The 22368-nt window shown below is 37.4% G+C and overlaps 1 protein-coding gene across 2 annotated transcripts in view; it reads right to left on the bottom strand.

The window, feature by feature from the left end:
- Positions 1-22368, bottom strand: part of ARFGEF1 (ADP ribosylation factor guanine nucleotide exchange factor 1) — a 132058-nt gene that overhangs the window by 48736 nt on the left and 60954 nt on the right. For both annotated transcript variants that reach the window (XR_001919147.1, XM_018058435.1), the window contains exons 8-14: positions 13779-13954; positions 12735-12868; positions 9777-10011; positions 3723-3822; positions 3478-3617; positions 3260-3368; positions 2167-2368 (exon numbers count right to left, since the gene is read on the bottom strand). Coding sequence is in view for 1 of the 2 variants with exons in the window: in XM_018058435.1 (XP_017913924.1) it covers positions 2167-2368; positions 3260-3368; positions 3478-3617; positions 3723-3822; positions 9777-10011; positions 12735-12868; positions 13779-13954 (1096 nt within the window). In the remaining variant the exon portion in view is untranslated. The remainder of the gene's footprint in view (positions 1-2166; positions 2369-3259; positions 3369-3477; positions 3618-3722; positions 3823-9776; positions 10012-12734; positions 12869-13778; positions 13955-22368) is intronic.

Raw genomic sequence — 22368 nt, 5'->3', positions numbered from 1 at the left:
GAGCTGAGGAAGAGTACCTTGCGAGCACACTGTGCTCACTGAAGTGTGAAGCAGAACGCAAGCACAGTGGCTAGGAGGAGAACTGGAGGCAGGGGACATGTCCACTCAGGGGCCCAGTGAGTGCTCCCTCGCTCCTGAGTATTAATACTTCAAAATGAATTTTCCTACCTTGGCATAACTCTGTACACATTCCACTATGGACATCACTCAGTACTAGCAGAAAATATATTTTGCCCATACTTGGACTGTAATATCGAATATAAGGATAACCTCAGATATGCAGATGATACCACCCTTATGGCAGAAAGTGAAGAACTAAAAAGCCTCTTGATGAAAGTCAAAGAGGAAAGTGAAAAAGTTGGCTTAAAGCTCAACATTCAGAAAACGAAGATCATGGCATCTGGTCCCATCACTTCATGGCAAATAAGATGGGGAAACTGGCTGACTTTATTCTTTGGGGCTCCAAAATCAGTGCAGATGGTAACTGCAGCCATATAATTAAAAGACACTTACTCCTTGAAAAGACAGTTATGACCAACCTGGACAGCATAATAAAAAGCAGAGACATTACTTTGCCAACAAAGGTCTGTCTAGTCAAGGCTATGGTTTTTCCAGTAGTCATGTATGGATATGAGAGTTGGACCATAAAGAAAGCTGAGCACTAAAGAATTGATGCTTTTGAACTGTGGTGTTGAAGAAGACTCTTGAGTCCCTTCAACTGCAAGGAGATCCAACCAGCCCATTCTAAAGGAGTTCAGTCCTGGGTGTTCATTGGAAGGACTGATGTTGAAGGTGAAACTCCAATACCTGGTGGCCACCTGATGGGAAGAGCTGACTCATTTGAAAAGACCCTGATGCTGGGAAAGATTGAGGGCAGGAGGAGAATGGGATGACAGAGGATGAGATGGTTGGATGGCATCACCGACTCAATGGACATGAGTTTGAGTAGGCTTCAGGAGTTGGGTGATGGACAGGGAGGCCTGGCGTGCTGCTGTCCATGGGGTTGCAAAGAGTCAGACACAACTGAGCCACTGAACTGAACTGAACCATCATGGTTCTTGGTAAACAGTCCCAAGTACCAAACATGTTTGCTGAGTGACTTACAAAATTTCGATATGAGCATCTGTTTGCATATACTAGACCCTGTGACCCCAGAAACAAGGATTGTTTCACTCATCAGGTTTCCCAGCACTTTGCATAATGTCTGCAACAGATGGGACTTCAATAAATACTGACTGAACAGTTAGAATAAATGAAGTATTGATGGCTGTTTCTGAGGCTACTTTTGAGATTTTATAGTTTTATGACAATGAGTATGTGTACATTTTATCAACTTTTTTTCTTTTACATTAACAGTGAAAAGGGATCCCTGAACATTTAGCAAAAGCTGCTGCTTAAGATTCAGGAAGAAATGCTTTACAGTAGAAGGAGCAAGTCAAGTAAACATACAAGGGAATTTAACAGTTTAGATTGATGGATTGAGATTCATGGAGAAAGGCCAGCAAGTTCAGTTTTCCTTAGAGAATCTCTTTGAAAGAAGAGATGGGTGATAAGAGGAAGGAAAGTTGTATGGGCCTATTTAGATCCAAAACAGCCCAGGAGCTGATAGCACACAGCTTAGCAGGAAAACTGACTTCACAAGAGCAAGGTCTGATACAGTATTCAAGTCTGAAAAGGAGGTGATCACCTTATCAACATATAAAAATGCAAGCAGTAACAATAAATTACTAATAAGAGTAACACATCTGTAACTGAAGTGAGGAAAATATGAAACCTATAAAGGAGCAACACTGGCAGGAAACATTCTATACTTGAAATTTTTTGAGTTCTCACCTGCTTAGGGAATACAATCGGGGATTCTTTAACTGAGCTAAATGAACAAAGCAAAACTGCTCGGGTGATGTTCAACAGCACGTAAAACATGGTACAAAATTAACGCGCATCACAAGGGTCTGTCTGGGCTAGACTCCAACAAACAAGGGGCACGGACTAAGGAGTCACTGGAAGTCTTGGGTCTGGGAGAACTGTGCCTCATTTTATTCACTGAAGGGTGGGAATAAGAAGGGGCTAAATATAATCTAGAGATGTAAAGAAACCCAGGACAAGGCGGCACAGAACTGGCAGAGGAACATTCAGTAACATTTCTCCTTAAAATTGTACACTCACAAGTCTATCCCTTGTTCTATTATTTCTTTTTGTTGCTTGAGGACTTCGAACTGCTCCGGATTATCAGTGCCAGACATCTGTGTGCTGTAGCTGCCTATTCCTGATGATGACGTTGACTCCAGGGAATTTAAACTTCCATATCTGTTTATTGTCTCTGGGTGTTTTATTTCACTCGTCTCTTGCTCTGAGGGTTTTTCCTGACCTGTAAGTAGAAAAACTGCCTCAATAAATTACTCTGTCAAAGGAAAAAGATTTCTCAAATAAGGCAAGATACTTTCATGTTGCTTAATATCTATTATTTAATACAAATAACATATTAAGTCCTGTAACAGATCACACACACTGACACTACAACACACTGCAATTAGTACGTGTACAATTTGCACCATCAGTTCCTTTCACAACTACAGTGCTGAGTATTCACTGGGTTTCTGCTCTCTGCTCAAGGAACAGTTTTGGAATAGTTTCCCCTCAAAGCACTCTTGACTAAGATAACACCAAGATGATTCTGCAGCTATGAGTTTTTCTCTGAGTAAGGATAAATGTCAAACACAAATGAACAAGTCAATCTTCTTAAAATATTTCCAGTTTTTGTTTCTTCTAAAATTATCCTCTAACAAAATTGCTTCCCTGGTGGCTCAGAGGTTAAAACATCTGCCTCTAATGCGGGAGACCTGGGTTCAATCCCTGGGTCAGGAAGATCCTCTGGAGAAGGAAATGGCAACCCACTCCAGTATTCTTGCCTGGAGAATCCCATGGATGGAGGAGCCTGGTGGGCTACAGTCCATGGGGTCGCAAAGAGTCAGACACGACTGAACAACTTAACTTTCAACTAACTTCAACAAAACTGCATAAATGTGATTCACTTTAATATGATATTCAAAATATCTTTGGAAGATTTAGAAAGAAAAAAGACTGGATAACTAAGTTGGGAAATTCATAATTTTAAGTTTTGTTATTTAACTCACAGAGAACTCTGCTTCATCAGCTAAATGGGAAATGTGTCATGAAACTGTTTCAGTGGCATCTGCAACCATCCTCCACAGTATTACTTACTTAAATGACGAAAAAGTAGGTTCAAATGTCAGCTTACCAAGGGTTGTCTGTGAGTTGGGATTCACATACTGATCCTTGCTCCATTCAACCATGCACTTCAAAATTGACACTAAGCATTCTAAGCCTTTTTTCCTTAGGCTCAGTTCCTACAAAAGAATTCATAAAAGCAATTAAAACAACAACAAATCTTTTAAAGAAAACAAGCAGCTCTTCCTTGGCAAAGTTCCAGTTTGAAAATGTTTTTCAAGTTCTTACCTGAACATTACTCATACCAAGTTCTTGACTGCCTCGTCCTTGGGCAATTTTTGACAGATCGTTTACTAGTCGTTCAAATATGTTTGCTGCATTTAAGTCACAATCATAGTTTACATATATATCCACTACACTCTGAGCATCTGTAACAGAGTAGTATGTTAATTTTAACAAAAGGCATCTAGAATATGGCCTTTTAAATATCTCACAGTAAGAAAGAGATAATAAAGAAGGGTAATTTCAAATACCTGCACAAATCCTTGTTAATGTCTGAATAACCATCCATTTGTGGTCAAATGAGCTGGTGGAGGTCTCCAAAATGTATAGGAAAATTTCTTTAAAGAACACCTGGGATTAGGGAAAAACCTCTACTTAAAATATTGTTTATAATTCATATATGTGATCACTTTGTAAATGTCCCTTAGTTGTAAAGCAAAGATCAGGACCCAGGGTCCTGGGGTTCAACTCCTTTAGAGTTGTTTCTGAAGTGTCAGGACTTCAGTAACGTGAGTTGGTCACTTCCACTGGCCTTTGCAATAAAAGAACTGTACTTCACCGTATTTTGTTATCACAGTCACTACAAATGAAATCTGCAAAAACCTGGAGTTCTGGGAGATTACTTCTTAAATATATTTACAAAATTAATAAAACTCCTATTTCATTTTTTAATCCCCCATAGACCATAAACTATATTCTATTCATCAGTTACATTTTTTTCAGACATTATAGTACTGGGCCAGCCTGAGGGTTCCTAGATTTTAAAGTAACTAATGTTATAATCTACATAATAAAAAGGATCTAATTCTCATATACTGTTATATTTTTATAATTATTTACACAAGTGGAAATCTCTGTCTGAAAACTACAAAACTATTTCTAACTATTCTTTACATCAACTAATGTCCAGCACAAAGGGTTTAGTTAACCTAATTAATTTCAATTTAAGAGCTAAGAATTTTCAGACTCATATTTATTTTGGAAAAGTAACTGTAACTTAAGAGGTGATGAGTGATAAAGAAAACCTAGAACAACATAATAACTTTTATGGCACATGCTATTATGAATCCAAAAATTCATATTTATAATTGAGGACTACTAACATCTTCTCCTCCCAAAACAGGTGATATACCCTTGTAATGAGCTTTTCTTTCACAAAATTGAACATATTTCTGACTTGCCCAATGTCAGTATTTCCTGTAAGACTGTAAGCTCTCAGAGGGTAGATATAAGTCATTCTTGCTAAGCATTGTGTCTACACTGCATGGCAAATACTGTAGGCCTTCAATGCATATTTGCAGCCACAGTTCCCAAATACTGCACCAAGGCGCCCCAGAATGTTGCAGCAAACTCAAGAGGGATGCCACGAGAAATTCTGAGGGAAAATTCAGAGGGAAATAAAACAGTCCCTCTAAGTATCTGTGGATACCTCAAAATACTGTTCACAGATTCATCATCAATTAGATCACACTACATTCCTTTCAATGACATCATCATTTTCGCAAACCTGGGGTTTAGTGGTTGCTATGAGAAGAAGCAGGTAGTGCATGAAAATCAAAGGAAGAAATGAGGGTGGCAGTGTCCAATTTGATTTCAAGGTCTAAGAAGTTGTGCAGTGTCCTCTAGGCTGATACATTCCAGTAGTCAGTAACCGCTAACTATTTAACAATGACACAAAACATTTTTTCTTTCAATTTATGTGTGCTTCCTACCCTGCCCCCAAATGCAGACTTCAGTTCAGTTCAGTGGCTCAGTCCTGTCTGACTTTTTGTGACCCCATGGACTGCAGCACGCCAGGCCTCCCTGTCCAGCACCAACTCCCAGAGTTTACTCAAACTCATGTCCATTGAGTCAGTGATGCCATCCAACCATCTCATCCTCTGTCGTCCCCTTCTCCTCCTGCCTTCAATCTTTCCCAGCATCAGGGTCTTTTCAAATGAGTCAGTTCTTCCCATCAGGTGGCCAAAGTATTGGAGCTTCAGCTTCAGCATTAGTCCTTCCAATGAATATTCAGGACTGATCTCCTTTAGGATGGACTGGTTGGATCTCCTTGCAGTCCAAGGGACTCTCAAGAGTCTTCTCCAACACCACAGTTCAAAAGCACCAAATCTTTGGTGTTCAGCTTTCTTTATGGTCCAACTCTCATATCCATACACGACCACTGGAAAAACCATAGCCTTGACTGGACGGACCTTTGTTGGCAAAGGAATGTCTCTGCTTTTTAATGTGCTGTCTAGGTTGGTCATAACTTTTCTTCCAAGGAACAAGTGTCTTTTAATTTCATGGCTGCAGTCATCATGTGCAGTGATTTTGGAGCCCAGAAAAATAAAGTCTGTCCCTGTTTCCCTATCTATTTGCCATGAAGTGGTGGGACCAGATGCCATGATCTTAGTTTTCTGAATGCTGAGTTTTAAGCCAACTTTTTAACTCACCTCTTTCAAATGAAAGTACTTCCCTTTCATCAAGAGGCTCTTTAGTTCTTCTTCGCTTTCTGCCATAAGGATGGTGTCATCTGCATATCTGAGGTTATTGATATTTCGCACAGCAATGTTGATTCCAGCTCATGTTTCATCCAGCCCAGCGTTTCTCATGATGTACTCCGTATATAAGTTAAATAAGCAGGGTGACAATATACAGCCTTGACATACTCCGTTCCATTGTCGAACTAGTCTGTTGTTCCATTCCGGTTCCAACTGTTGCTTCCTGACCTGCATACAGATTTCTCAGGAGGAAGGTCAGGCGGTGTGGTATTCCCATCTCTTTCAGAATTTTCTACAGTGTACTGTGATCCACACAGTCAAAGACTTTGGCACAGTCAATAAAGCAGGTGTTTTTCTTGAACTCTTTTGTTTTTTTGATGATCCAACGGATGCTGGCAATTTGATCTCTGGTTCCTCTGCCTTTTCTAAATCCAGCTTGAACATCTGGAAGTTCATAGTTCACATATTGCTGAAGCCTGGCTTGGAGAATTTTGAGCATTACTTTACTAGCATGTGAGATGAGTGCAACTGTGCGGTTCAAGCATTCTTTGGCACTGCCTTTCTTTGGGACTGGAATGAAAACTGACCTTTTCCAGTCCTCTGGCCACTGCTGAGTTTTCTAAATTTGCTAGCATACTGAGTGCAGCACTTTCACAGCATCATCTTTTAGGATTTGAAATAGCTCAACTGGAATTCCATCACCTCCACTAGCTTTGTTCGTAGTGATGCTTCCTAAGGCCCACTTGACTTTGCATTCCAGGATGTCTGGCTCTAGGTTGGTGATCACACCATTGTGATTATCTGGGTTGTGAAGATCTTTTTTGTATAGTTCTCCTGTGTATTCCTACCAGCTCTTCTTAATATCTTCTGCTTCTGTTATGTACATACCATTTTGGTCCTTTATTGTGCTCATCTTTGCATGAAATGTTCCCTTGCTCTAATTTTCTTGAAGAGATCTCTAGTCTTTCCCATTCTGTTGTTTTCCTCTATTTCTTTACACTGATCACTGAGGAAGGCTTTCTTATCTCTCCTTGCTATTCTTGGGAACTCTGCATTCAAATGGGTATATCTTTCCTTTTCTCCTTTGCCTTTATCTTCTCTTCTTTTCACAGCTATCTGTAAGGCCTCCTCAGACAATCATTTTCCCTTTTCGCATTTCTTTTTCTTGGAGATGGTTTTGATCACTGCCTCCTGTACAATGTCAGGAACCTCAGTCCATAGTTCTTCAGGCAGACTGTCAGATCTAATCACTTGAATCTATTTGTCACTTCCACTGTATAATCGTAAGGTATTTGATTTAGGTCATACCTCAATGGGCTAGTGGTTTTCTCTACTTTCTTCAATTTAATGCAGACTTCATTGCTCAGAAAAACAATTGTTTAGTTGTTTGGACCTAATTATTTAAGAAATGGAACTGTTGGATATTTCGTCTGGAGTAAGTACACCATGGAGATGAGAAGCTCTAATGGTGCTGCGAATCAGTGTGAATCTCTCTCATTTCTGGGATAAATAAAAAACACAAATTTGGAGAAACAGGAGGAAAAAGTCTTTAGCTATTATCTATGGGTTATTGATGGAGAAGGCAATGGCGACCCACTCCAGTACTCTTGCCTGGAAAATCCCATGGAGGGAGGAGGAGCCTGGTAGGCTGCAGTCCATGGGGTCACGAAGAGTTGGCCACAACTGACTGACTTCAGTTTCACTTTTCATTTTCATGCATTGGAGAAGGAAATGGCAACCCACTCCAGTGTTCTTGCCTGGAGAATCCCAGGGATGGGGAAGCCTGGTGGGCTGCCATCTATGGTGTCGCACAGAGTCGGATATGACTGAAGCAACTTAGCAGCAGCAGCAGCATAGGTTATTGAACTGCACTAATAATCAAAAGACTATCAGAGTAATTTAAGACAGCATGTCAATCAACAGGGGGTCTAAAAAACAAATTCTATAGATTTACAGAGCACCTATCATGAAATAACATGTAAAATAACAGAAGTACTTTGTCTTCACATAATAGATATTGTCTTGAAAAAGTGTGTATAAACTGTACTTTTTGAAATAGATATGTAAGTGACTACCCAAGGAAAAATCATATTATAAAAACTCTGAAGTGAATATTCTCATAAAATAAATCTTCATGTAACAACCATCTCAATTCTGTTTTGCAAATTTAGGTTGTCTTATGTTGGCTTTTCTCCAATTGGAACACAGTTCATCCTGTATTTGAATATGTTCAGTACTCTCAAACGCATATCTATATTTATCTTGTTTTATCTTCATATTCTCCCCACAGGGGACAATCGAGAGTGAAATAAACCTGATCACTTAACAAAAAACAGCAACAACAGACTATTACTATAATAGTTGTAATGAGAATCTACCATCTATGAACAGATAGGAAATTTCTGTAAGAATTTCCCTTTAAATTCATGCCTACACAAATTTTTTTATATCAAATTTACTTTATAGAAACAGTAATCACAACTTAAATGAGCTTTATGGTACCTGGTTCCATAAGAATTTATACTTCACACAGTCATCTAAATAGTAAAGTAGTCATCTCAGAGTAGTAGTAATTGAATGCACAAAAGTCTTCCAAAATTCTCTAATGTCAATTTAAATGCCTCATCATCAAATGAAATACTTTTGGTTTGCTACAGAAGCAAAAGCTCCACAAGTTTTTATTTTAAAGTCTCTTATTTGTAGTTCCTGAAGATAATGAGAAAAAACTATCTAAAAGTAGTAACTTTCTAGTTTTGCCTTGTATTATTTTAATACATATACGGCAAACTTCAAAAACTTTGCAACAAAAATGTACCAGAAACTGCTTCCTGTCCAAAAATAGGACCCAAATTAAAAAATTTTTACTTTAAATACCAAAGCTTTATTCTGTCTCATTCCTATAATAATGTTCTACATGAATTTTGATACTACAGAACATTTACAATAAAGGAGATATCAAAACTCTGGGAAAATAATTTATCCTTCCTGTGAGCTAATAAATTATTAGTTTTGAGTCAGGATTAAAAATTAAAATGTAACCTGCATACCATATCAAACAAAACATGAAGGTACAAGTTGCGTAGCAGAAAAGTGTTTCTAAAATATATCATGTCCCAATCAAAACAATATTTCCACAAAGGACAAATTGTAAAAAGAAACCCATTAAATAGGTAAAACATAAAGTACTGTTTTTATATACAGAATTATATGAAGGTGTGAAAAAAAGACCATGAATTGGTACACTTGCATAATACATGTCATGGTTGGAAACATTCCCTAGTTTCATTTTGCTAAGTCTCTGGAAATATTTTAGAATGATGTAACTGTTATTCTAGTTTCAAAGATGTTGAGAGAAAACTTGAGGAATATAATAAGTACATTGGGGAAAAAATACAAAAGTTAAAATTTCAAATCTCCTAAATATAACCCCTAAAATATAATTCTTCATGATCACCTCTTTAAAGTACTAAAAATTTAAATAGCTTAAAACCACGTAGACAAAGTATTTATTTAGAACTTCCTTTCAAGATAACCAAATTCACTATTACGTACCATACATACAATAGGAAAGTTATTGTGAGGACCAAATTAATTCAAGACAATTAAAATCATTCGTGGAACTACTATAAACTCCGTGAAGGCAGGAGCTATGTCTTAATTTGATTTGGCATTCTTAGTGCTTACTGAGTGCTCAGCATTTTGTAGGCAAATGTTAACACAACAGTACACAAATATTATTTCACGTTCTAAACTTCCCAGTGTGTTAAAATATGATTTAACATGAAACAAATGAAATATCCAACAATGCCCAAATGCAGAACATACCTCAATCTGCATCTTCAGATGTGTCTTGAAGTTTGACAACAAAGTAAGAAATATGGAAAGAGAAAGCTCAAAAACCTCTGGGACAGATGAAACTCCATTTTTTGAGAGTGCAACACACAGATACTGCTTTATAGCATTAATAAACATCTCATTTGTCCTGAAAATAGGTCCTGCATTCTGCAGAATGGATAGAAGTAACTGCAGTGAAAGAATCTTGGATCGTAACTCATGAGACCTAAAATGCAAAAAAGAAGGCACAGTATGTGGAGAAGTTTAGCATCATGGTGACAACAGGTTGTTCTGAAGATATTTCCTATACCACGTAATTTCATAAACCTTACATGGAAAGAGAGAAAACTCTACAGCATAAAAAAAGAAAAGTACACAGATAAGTTTAGCCACTAGCAATAGGTAGTTCCACTGGTGTTCTCTTCTACCACATAACTTCAAGAACTTTTTAAACGGGAAAACAACCATTCACACATATCTAACATCAGCTTACTGTTCCTTTGAACAAGAAAAGATTTATGCCTTGTTCTCTTCTTTAACAAATGTATTTCACTCTTTAGAAATCATTGTGAACTTCTCAGATGAAGGGCCAAATTTAGTATAAATAGGTTCCAAAGTACTTTTTTTCAAGTTATGCTACTCAAAAATCCTGAACAATAATAAAAAAACACTATTAGGGCATTAACAAAGCATTATTTAAAGCTTACTTTTTCAGTAACCATTTAAACTTAAAAAAAAAAAAAGAGGCTTTTAGAATACTTGTACCTCTTAGTAGCTTACCCATTCACTCTATTAATAAATATTTTTATAATGAAAAGCTGAAAAATACATGTAAGTTTAAATTTAAAAATTTATTTTTCTGATCAATATCTAGAATTTTAATTATCAGGATTTCACAAATACAATTTTTCTCCCATTGAAACAGGTTTTTTAAGTCCAATAGACCAAGGAGATTGAGTGATTCATCCTTGGCAACTTTGCAAATACAGGACACATTTAAATGCTCAGCAGATGGTTCTTATGTTTATTTATTCCAAATTGTACTCAGTCACATTTCCACCATATAGTAAACTTAATTGCTCTTGATTTCTACCTTAAAAATTTTATGGTTAAAGTGTCAAGTGACTCAAGGACCTAAAACTAACAGGGAATATTTAATTTTATGCAAATAGGAATCACAAAAAATACTGCCATCTTTGAAATGAAACTGGAACCAGTAATATCACAGCTCAGTAATACATAGTCATGTTTCCAAGATGGCCTGCCTATGCCTCTCAATCTAAGAATCTGTATGTACAGCAAATATAGTATTACCAAAACCAAAACCAACCACTCTGCCAAAAAGTAGATTAATCAAGTTAGAAACAGTGAGAGCTAAGACTGAATAGCTACAGGAAAATACAGAGTGGGCCAGGTATTGATGCCGAGCTTTCCCAGGCTTATCCACTACTGCTATTTCCTAGTCTAGCTCACATTTATCACCCTTTTCGCTCAATTCCAACGGTAACTAAATCCTGTAGCTTACCATTCTCTAACACAGGAGTTTTAATGTTTTACCAGTTGTATTCCCAGCATCTAACAGAATGCCTTGTTAGCATGGATCAAAATAATCAATGGATTTTATTCATGTACTAAACATTAAGTATCTACTAAGTATAAGATATCTATCAATGAAGAAATGAGCAAATCACTGTCTTACAACACAAGTATACTTCTGACAGGCAAAAGAAGCTGGAAATTACAGGTTTGTAGTTTTTCATGGGGTAGTTTCAAATTATTAATATGATTCCAGCTTAAAGAACAATTCCTGGATCATCATCTTAGAAAGGCCACAAAATATAAAGAGAAGCAAACACAAAAAAGAAAATTATGTAACTATATATAAGAGATCATTAATTTTGGAAAAATACCATTCAAGACAGAAAATCATATATTCTGGAAAAAGAACAGTTTTAGGGGTGGCAAATCTGATATCTTTCAAAATTCAGTTCCAGTATTTAATGACTCTGGTGGTCAAGAAGGTTTTTTTTATGGTCCAACAAAATTTCCTAGTATTTGATTTAAGCCCACCATGTAGGAGGATAATTTATATTAATTAAATTAAGTTTTTATTATAACTGTCTCCAGTCCTCTTCCCAGTTGACATCTAGAAACTGAAATAAGAGTTTTAAAATGAATTTTAAAATGTACTTCCCCCTATTTCAATATGCCTTTCTAAAAATCACTCAGGCCTTCTCCAAGCTCTTATTCCAGAAAGTTCTCCTAAAACTGATGTTCTATATAACACATCATGTTGCAACATCAGAGGAGCAGAGCTCTCTAGCAACTTTCAAACTCAATCTTCAGCAGGAATCAGTTGCATTGGAATCATCTAAATGGAAAGACATTTGCCAATTTATGACTTAGAAAAATGGCACTTCTCTACTGTTTAATATATATGATGAGAATCAGACAAGTGACTCCTATCTTAAAGTATTTCCTGCTCCCCACAGGAGACTATTATCTTATGGCATTTTTTCAGACCTTAATAAGTGTGTTATTATCTTACATTCTGACTTTTAAGATTTATTTCTCTTAGGTTTTATTACTTTTCAACTGGCAGCTTTCAGATGCCTAGCATAAGGATACATGTAAAGGGCTACATTACTTCCAGTGTTACTTACTATACTGTAAAAATAATTCACTCAGTCATTCAATCCCTGCTGAGCACCTACAATGAACCAGACACAATTCTATATTGCTGTTCGTGTGCTTTCAGAAATAGTGCAAGGCATCTACTCCAACTAAATTTTGACACTCACTGTTTTTTAATTCCTTTTTAAGTAAAATAACCCTAAAAAATAATTTTGAAGGTCCTAAAAGACAAAGAGGAAAAAAGAAACCCCAAAGACACAAGAAGGTTCAAGCTTCAAAACCTGCATCAGTCAGGCAGAAGAGCTGAGGACTTACTTTGGATCCGGTGGTCCATCCGATAGTGGTTTCATTGACAGTTTACACAATGACCTGAATACTAGAAAGGCATCCTTTTGTAAAATGTGGGAAAACTTAGCACCAGGTGAAGGTCCTGAAGAGTTTCCAGATTCCTAAATGAGTGAACACACCATGTGAATAAAGGCAATTGCAAGTATAAAATCACATCAGTCTTTGATATACTTTACTCAATTAGTAGGGTATGGGATTCTACTGGAAGGAAAATCAGATGAGGAATGGGCCACATGGCTTTTCTTTATGGTGACATGCCACTCCCATCCCCAACAATAAATATCTCTTTTAAAACATTCCCCCCGCTACCAAACTCTTAACGTTTACTTGGTTTATACTATTACTAACAGAAACTATTAAAAGCACATCATGCCTTGATAAGATACTTCATCCATGGCCTAAGCTATGCTTTCTACTACCCGTCTTTGGGTATTTTATCTTTTTGTCCTATTTTATATTTTATCTACTCTGTGCAGATAAGACGTAAGACAGTTGAGACTATCCAGGCAATGTTTAAAAGTTGTTAACTGATGAAGACCAGCAAGGCCAAGAAGACTTACCCCTATGCAGGGGGCATGATGCAGGGTAGGATTCCCTTATCTAAAAAGGTAAGGAAAAAATATACCAAATACAGGGGAGGAAGGATGAGGAGGACCTATCACTACTACAGTATGGATTTCACTGTAGCCCTAAACAAAGACAATGTTCTCTAGCTAAAAGTTCTTTCTTCTCCTAATATACTAGAATTATCCTATAAATATGTGATAAGAATTTTTTTTAATGTAATTTCAATGGGAGGGAGATATGAACACCTACAAGACACATTCCAAGTTGGAAATTTATCGATCAATATTTTAAAGGAATAAACTGCTCAGATTTATATCAACTAAAAAAAAGTTTTTATTTCCTCAAACTGATATCAGCCAGCACTATCAACTGGATATATTCACCACAAGGTGTTGGTAGCCTATCAATGTTTAAGATGAAGAGGACTTTTTCCTTTATTTCTACCTGAGTATCATTGGAAGAGACAGACAATCTGTCATCAGGTAAGGACGGTGTATAAGCAACAGAAATCGGTGTTCCTGGAATTCCGTTTGCTTGAATATTTTCACTGTCGCTACCATCCTCTATGGTTCCATTGTTGCCATCTGCACTTACATTTATGGTAGTCCTTTCTCCCATATCTGAAATGGCAAGAATAAAAAACATGCAACCATTTCTAACTGAAGTGTGCTGAAAAAGCATAGACTATTTAAAATGAAACAGTAGCATAAAAGCAATGGGAAGCAAGACGTATTGGCACCATTTAAAGGTTAGCATAAACGAGTAAGTATTCATTTGGAATACATCCAAACATGATCTGTAAGTAGCTCTAGCAGTGAAACACACTCAGCTGATGAAAGGCTAACCAGGATGTGCCAAAACAGAGGCTTAGTTGTAGTCTACTGATATATTAGCATTTACTAAACTGAGTTCTAATGAATGCTAATGCCTTAAGACAATGAAAAGAAAATTCTTTCAAACAAAATTCCATTTTCAAGTAAAGTAATGAAATGATGGAAAATATGTATCTTTATTATAGATTTTAATTCTCTAATACCCATTGAGTTCTCCAAAGGGGATATATAATATGCAGTGTTTCCAAAATTCATTTTATCAAGAGACTCCCCATTTTTAGAATACCTATTAATACCTCTAATAATATGCATTCTTTGGAACAATTATGGAAATAATGGCCCTGAATATACTGCAGTATGTCACTCTGAGTAATCATACTTGTAAGATAAACAGAAATAAATGACTTCTAGTAGAACATAGATAATGAAATAATACCAAGTTTTAGAACTACTCTAGGGGTAATATATATTACTTTAAAAAAGGGACACTTCATAGCAGCATTATTTACATTAGCCAAGGCATGGAAACAATGTAAGCAATTCCCTGGGCCCAGTGGTTAGAACGTGACACTTTTACTGCCAAGGACCTGGGTTCAGTGTCTGGTCAGGGAACTAAGATTCCACAAGCCCTGCAGTGGTGGCCAAGAAAAGAAACAATCTAAATGTTCATCAGTAGATGAAGGTGTGTGTGTGTGTTTGGGGATGGGTGCGTGGGTGTGTAGGACTGGCCAAAATGTTCTTTCATGTTTTCTGGTTCATCAGTAGGTGAATGAATAAGATGGGTGTGTGTGTGCACGACAGCCCAAATGTTCTTTCAGGTTTTCTGGTTTGTGTGTGTGTGTAGGATTGGCCAAAATGTTCATTGAGGTTTTCTGGTAACATCTTATGGAAAACCCAAACATTTTGGCCAACCTTACACACACACACACACACACACACACAGACACACACACACACACACAGCAATAATACTCAGCTTAAAAAAAAGAATGAAATAATGCCCTTTGATGTAACATAGGACCTAGACATTATCATATTAAATGAAGTCTTTAGAAAGAGACAGAAAAATACTACATGACATCACTTATATGTGGGATCTAAATATAACACAAATAAACTTATCTACAAAACAAAAAAGACCCACAGACACACAGAACAGACTTATGGTTACAGGAGTAGGGGAAATGGGGGAGGGATGCACTGGGAGTTGGGTTTAGAAGATGTCAACTATTAATGTTATATCAATATACAGAATGAATAAACAACAAGGTCCTACTGTATAGCCCAGCAACTATATTCAATATCTTGTAATAAATCATAATGGAAAAAATACGAATAAAAAAGGAACACATACATGTCTGTGGCCATAACTCAGTAGCTGTCTGGCAAAGAACCACTCCTTTCATGCTACCAAGTAAAAGAAGTTATAGGCTAGCATAAGGGAAATACAGTGACTAGAAGGAGCACAGATTTCAGAATATGAAAGACCCTTGTTTCACCCATGTCTCTACCATTTAACTGGATAAGTTACTTGTCATTTCGTCGTCTTTTGCTTCAGTTTTTTAAGTAACGAAGATAACAATGTCTATAACCATGTCTGTGAGCAATCACCAACAAACACATACATGCACAATACAAAAAGAACACAATTGGTTCTCAATTAGTGGTTTTGCTGATAATTGATAACATGTGCCCAATTTTTTTTTTAAACTGATTTGGGTAATGAAAGGAGTGTACCTGGTAATACACTAATGTCTGCCACACTAAATACTATCATGGCTTTCTATATATATGTAAAGAATTATTATATAGATATAAGGAAAACCAGATGAGGAATTTACAAAGAACTCCTGGGAAGAAGGCACAAAACATTTAATAATGATTATCAGAAACTGGTAATTGTTTCCCAAAACACTTACTCCAAACCTTTTTTTCTGTACCCAATTATAGCTCTTTACACTGCCCTTCCCTTAATGAACAACTTCGACTTTCTAACCAAGTAGATAATTTAACACAGGCATCCCCACTCTTTCTCACCCCATCAGAAAGTTCCTTAACATCAACAATCATCTTTTTCTTCCCTCTCATTTCAGGGAAAAAAACATTCCTTCACATTTGTACCTGGTACACCATTCATTCAGCCTCAAAAATTCATCTCTTCTTACCTAATTCAGTAGTATGTTTCTCCCCTGAATGTTTTCTTTTAATATTACATTTTCAATTTACGCACATAACTGGATCTTCCCCAATACTCAACCAACACACTCAAGTCTTTACAGTGTAAAAACATAATCTTCCTTCAACTCTTGCCACATACCAGCTACTGTCTATTTTTCTTTTTTAATCAAATTTCTAAAGGAATTAATAATCACTGATAATACCTTCCTTCTTAGGACATTTCTCGAAAGAACTGAAAACATTCTTTTATTGTCAGGCTTTGAAGCCAGACATCCTTAGATTGGAGTCTTCACTTTACCACTTCTTACAGGTTACCAATCTCTCAGTGCTTCAATTTTCTCATGTGTAAAAAAGGGAATCATAATAGTATCTAAACATCTCCAAGTCTGGGGAGGATTAAATGAATAAACACAAGTAAAACATAAAATCGTTAAGGATTCAAGGAAAGCACTTAACAGATATTATTATTCTCTATGTTTTTCCTCTAATTCTCCCTCTAATTGTTCCCTAAACAATTAGTGCAGACTTCTGTTTACAAGGTGGTGAGCTGAGCCCACTTAATATATCTTCTCCTTTCATAAATCTCACTGAAATTCCTAGGAAAAAATATAAATAGGAAAAATTGTCTTCAGTAGCACTGGAAAACTAAGGAGGATACAATCAAGAGACCAAAACCTTCAAAGTATTCCTAAAGGGTAAGAAGAGTTTCTGGGAATTCCTTGATGGTCCAGTGGTTAGGACTCAGTGTTTTCACTGCTGGAGGCCTGGGTTCAATCTCTGGTCAGGGAATTAAGATTCCACAAGCGGCATAACATGACCCCCTCCAAAAAATAGATAGGTTCAGATCAACAGAAAAGCCAATGTCAAAAGCCTGTGACTGAACATGCACAAAGGACAGAGCTACCTGAGGGGTTGCTGAATTGTGCCCTGTGGGTTCCAATAAACTCTGAAGCCTAGATAGAAAGAAGGCCAAGGGCTATGGGGTAGGAAGGGAGTGCCTGGGGAACCATGCCAGTGTCTACCAGAAGAGCTGTCCGCAGCCGTTATCATGGAGAATTCATTAGAAATCAGCCTGTTAACTGAAGTGCAGGATTTGCGTGGTAGGTCTTACAATCTAAGAAGAAGGTAGTAGGGGAGACAGCAGTATCCCAGCTCACTCAAGAGTGCTGCAATAAACAGGGAAAACCAACCTGGTAGAGCAGTGAAATCTCCTACAAGTTCTGAGCTTCCATTCTAACTATCTGTTTCTGCTTAACTAATGCTAAATAAAGCCCTAACTGAAGGAAGGCAGCCCAAGATTTCCTGGCAAAGGATGGGAACAAACCAACAAGTTGGAAGAATACCCCCTACTCCAAGTCTACAATTTATGAAATGTTCAAAGAGCATTTATCCTAAGCTTCACTTGGCTTCAGTTTGCGCTTACAGGACAGCCCAAGGACCACTACACCACACTCTGCTTAAGCAAGGCCTGTGCTTCTTATGGTTAGTTCTCAGCTGTGAAACAAGGTCTGCCTTTGGATCACAGTCAGCTCGCAAATTCTGGAGAGGAAAGCCTCGTGAGAACTGGAAACGGAGCACACAAAATGACTGAGAAAGCTCTTTATATACTGATCAAATCTACCCTTTCTAGTCTTTTTATTTTACTGTTTTCAGTAAAATACAGTTTCCATACTGTTCTACATAGTGGCTTTTAAAAATTAACATTCCCACCAACAGTGTAAGAGGGTTCCTAGTCTTTCTAGTCTCCAAATAGACAGAAATGCAAAGTCTATAGCTCAAAAGTAAGGACAAAGGTCAGCACTCTGAGCAAATGGTTTCCTGGTGAGACATATTTTATAGCTGGAACAATTTTAATTAGTACTCCCAGATATATGTAAAAGAATACTGTATCAAACAGGAACAAAGTGCTATGAAAAAAAAAAGGCTCAAGAAAAACAGGATTCTTTGAGACAAAAACAAATTACTGAAATAAAAAAATATGAAAAGCAGCAGAATGGACGTTAATGAATAAAGTATTGGAAAGCCCCTTGTAACATTCTCTTTGAATACAGAATCATAAGACAAAACGACGGAAATTAGGAAAGACTGTCAGAGCAATTCAACATTGGATAAGAATAAATAGCTCAATGTAACTGTATAGAAAACACCAATACATTTAGGATAAATATGGGATTTCAAATTAAGTAATCTGCTCAAAGAGTAATGCAATCACATCAAAAGGACATGAGAATTACCCTGAAGGGATTCCTGATGGTAAAGAATTGCAACACACTGAACAATAAAAGAATTTATGAGCTCATAGTATTTTTTTTAAAGGGAGATGCCCTTCACAGAAAAATGTTAATTTATTAGCATTATGAAATCACTACACTGATTTTAAAGCTACTAAGTGAATGTATCTTCATATGATCTCAAAGTGTCACTCTCAGATTACTTATCAATGATAAAGGGAAAATGGTTCCCTTACAGTGAAGAGAGCTGGTGGTCACTATCTTTACCAAGTAATCTAAACATACCAACAGGTGGTAACTTCATTATGTACCAATTTATATGATGTAATATACCAATATAACCGATGCAGTATTCTGCCAAATATATTTACTGTAAATCAAAATAAGGAAACTATCAGATCAATTCAAAATGTGGAACAGTATACAAAACAATATTATACTCTTAAAAATAAATGTTATGAAAGATGGGAAAGCCAAGGGGACTTGTTCTAAACTGATGAGACCCGAGAGAAAGTCAAATGCAGCACGTGTCCCTGGAGTGTGTCCTGGACTAGGGAAAAAAAGGACATAAGAAACACATTTGGGGACAACTGGAAGCATTTTTAAATTTTATATTAGATATTCTTAAAAGAGTGTTATTTTTGCTAGGTGTAAAAATGGAATTGTGGTCACATATGAGAATGCCCTTATTCTTAGAAGATATATGCTGAGTTATTTAGGGTGAAAGTGTCATGTTGTATATAGGCAATTTTCAAATAGTTCAGCAAAGACACACACACACACGTCTATTTAAAGACAACTTTTAAAATGTAGCAAAATTGTTAATTACACAACACACACAGGTCTATTTAAAGATAATTTTTTAAATGTAGCAAAATTATTAGTGCCCTAGAAAAGCACATACAGTTTTCACTGTACTGTTCTTTGAGCTATTCTCTAAGTTTGAAAACTTTCTAAATAAAAAGAGCAAAACAATGGAAAAAATTTTCACTTCACAGTCTGTATTCATATGTATTAGAAACTAGCAAGTCTTTTTGGTAAAGAGCCAGACAATTAACATTTAGGCTTTGTGGGCCATATGATCTTTGTTGCCACTACTCAAATTTACTTTTGTAGTGCAAAGGCAGCCACCATAAGCAATATATAAACAAACGAGCATGACTGTATTCCAATGCCACTTTATTTACAGAAATAGGTGATGGGTCAAATTTGATTCGCAGATCAGTCTTTCAACTCCTAATATACATGGTGAGATTTTAAAACAATGCATGGGTACCTAATGCTCTTTCTTTCATCTTTTATAAGTTCACAGTTTCTCGGTGAAAAATTCATACTCCCTAAGATAATGCTGTCTTCTTTAGCCTCTACAACTTTCTGTTTGGTAATCTACTTCAAGTACTAATTTTAACAGAATGACTCCCACCTATAACACCCACTTGATATCTCTCAGGCCAGAGTTCTAAGAGATATCAAGGCAGGTGTTATATTTCCATTATATATTTCATGCACATTTTCACATGAATGGCACGCCTGAAGGTCAAGTTCAATGTCAAAATAAAATTTAGTCCCTTTTTTTCCATGCCTACCTCTACTTCAACAATTCTGTCAATAATTCTATCACTTACTTAACCATTTAGGCTCAAAACTGGGTGACTGCCTGGGCAGGAAGAGCTAATATAGCAGGCCTCAGACTGCCTATACTCAGAAAGCCCTGCTTGTAAGGTTGACCCGTGGCTGGAACCTCAGAACTTGTACTTCGGAAGGGTTTCTACCATCCCCAGAACTACTGAAGTGGCTCACTGTGCCCTAACAGTTTGTGCAAATAATGTGGTTCATGCTGCAACACCAGTGTTCTCTCTGGGAATCTGGAATCTAGGAATATGCAGCTCGAGGGTGTCTACAGGACCAGGCCCCAGTAAAAACTCTGGACACTCCAGTCTCTAAGACCTTCCCAGGTAGACAACACTTCTCGGTTCAGTGTCGGAGGAATTAAGTTTCTCAGGCAGCTTCACTGGGAGAGGACTCCTGGAAATGTGCACCTGACTTCCTCAGACTTTACTCTGCACGCCTTTTCCCTTTGATGATTTTGCCTCGTACCGTGATTTGTAACAAATCACAGTGCTGAATGTAACTGTATGATGAGCGCCATGTGTCCTGCCAGGGAATCACCATATCCTCTGGAAATCCTGGGAACTCCTGACACTTCATTTTCTCTTTCACCTAGATGTCAATCATCTGCAAGCTGTTCTTGATTCAACATCTATTATTTCACTTCTCATTCAGTTTTTCCTCTCCATTTCCACTGTTACTATCCTATTTAATTTTAGATTATTATACACTGAACTTTTATAACTTTCTATTTCTCCACTTAGCTTCTTAGAATGTTATTCTGATAAGTTCATTTTTTAGTTCTAAAATCTTCAGTGGTAATTTATTTTGCCCTAGGACAAAGTCCAAAATCCTAAGCCTGGAACGTATAACCAATCATTGGGTTAAGTGAATCGCTTAAGTGAAGTCACTCAGTCGTCTCTAACTCTGCGACCCCATGGACAGTAGCCAACCAGGCTCCTCTGTCCATAGGATTTTCCAAGCAAGAATACTGGAGTGGGTTGCCATTTCCTTCTCCAGGGGATCGTCCCGACCCAGGAATCAAACCCGGGTCTCTTGCATTGAAGGCAGATGCTTTACTGTCTGAGCCACCAGGGAAGTTGCCAACCATTGGATGGATCCTAACTATTTCAGACTTATTTTCTACCATATGACACAACATCCTCTCCACTTTACCCAAAGCAATGCCTGCTGATTCCCAAATTATTCTCTCCAGACTTTAGCCAACAGTGTACAACCATCACCACCACTCCCCACACCAGCATGAACAGTGTCCAACCATAAAACACCACTCCCTACACCTGCATGAATCCATAGAGTCTAAGTTCCAGTGTCATCTCCTATATGAAGCCTTCCTGCCTAATTCTAGCTAGAAATAACCATTCCTTTTTTCTGAATTTTAACAGCATTTTAGCTGTTTCTTTCTAATGGCACTTATCTTACATTCCTACACTCCAGAACCCTTTTCCTCCAGAGCATGGTCTATTTCAGATAAACTTTCGTATCTCCCTACAGAGCCATGCCACCACCACCCCACGCTTCCACCAGAGACTCCTGGACACTCACGGGCAAGTCTGGGTCAGTCTCTTGTGGGGTCACTGCTCCCTTCTCCTGGGTCCTGGTGTGCACAAGGTTCTGTGTGTGCCCTCCCAGAGTCTGTTTCCCCAGTCCTGTGTCAGTTCTGGTGGCTCTATGGTGGGGTAATGACGACCTCCTCCAAGAGGGCTTATGAACGGACTAGAATGCAAAAGTAGGAAGTCAAGAAATACCTGGAGTAACAGGCAAAATTTGGTCTTGAAGTACAGAATGAAGCAGGGCAAAGGCTAATAGAGTTTTGCCAAGAGAACACACTGGTCATAGCAAACAACTTCTTCCAGCAACGCAAGAGAAGACTCTACACATGGATAGCACCAGATGGTCAATACCGAATCAGACTGATTATATTCTTTGCAGCCAAAGATGGAGAACCTCTATACAGTCAGCAAAAACATGACCAGGAGCTGACTGTGGCTCAGACCATGAACTCCTTATTGCCAAATTCAGACTGAAATTGAAGAAAATAGGGAAAATAACTACACCATTCAAGTATGACCTAAATCAAATCCCTTACAACTATACAGTGGAAATAACAAATAGATTCAAGGGATTAGATCTGATAGACAAGAGTGCCTGAAGAACTATGGA

Source organism: Capra hircus, chromosome 14 (genome assembly GCF_001704415.2).
Source record: "Capra hircus breed San Clemente chromosome 14, ASM170441v1, whole genome shotgun sequence".
In the NCBI taxonomy this organism is placed as follows: Eukaryota; Metazoa; Chordata; class Mammalia; order Artiodactyla; family Bovidae; genus Capra; species Capra hircus.
Note: the sequence above shows the minus strand (reverse complement) of the source record. Positions and strands in the feature narration are given on the sequence as shown.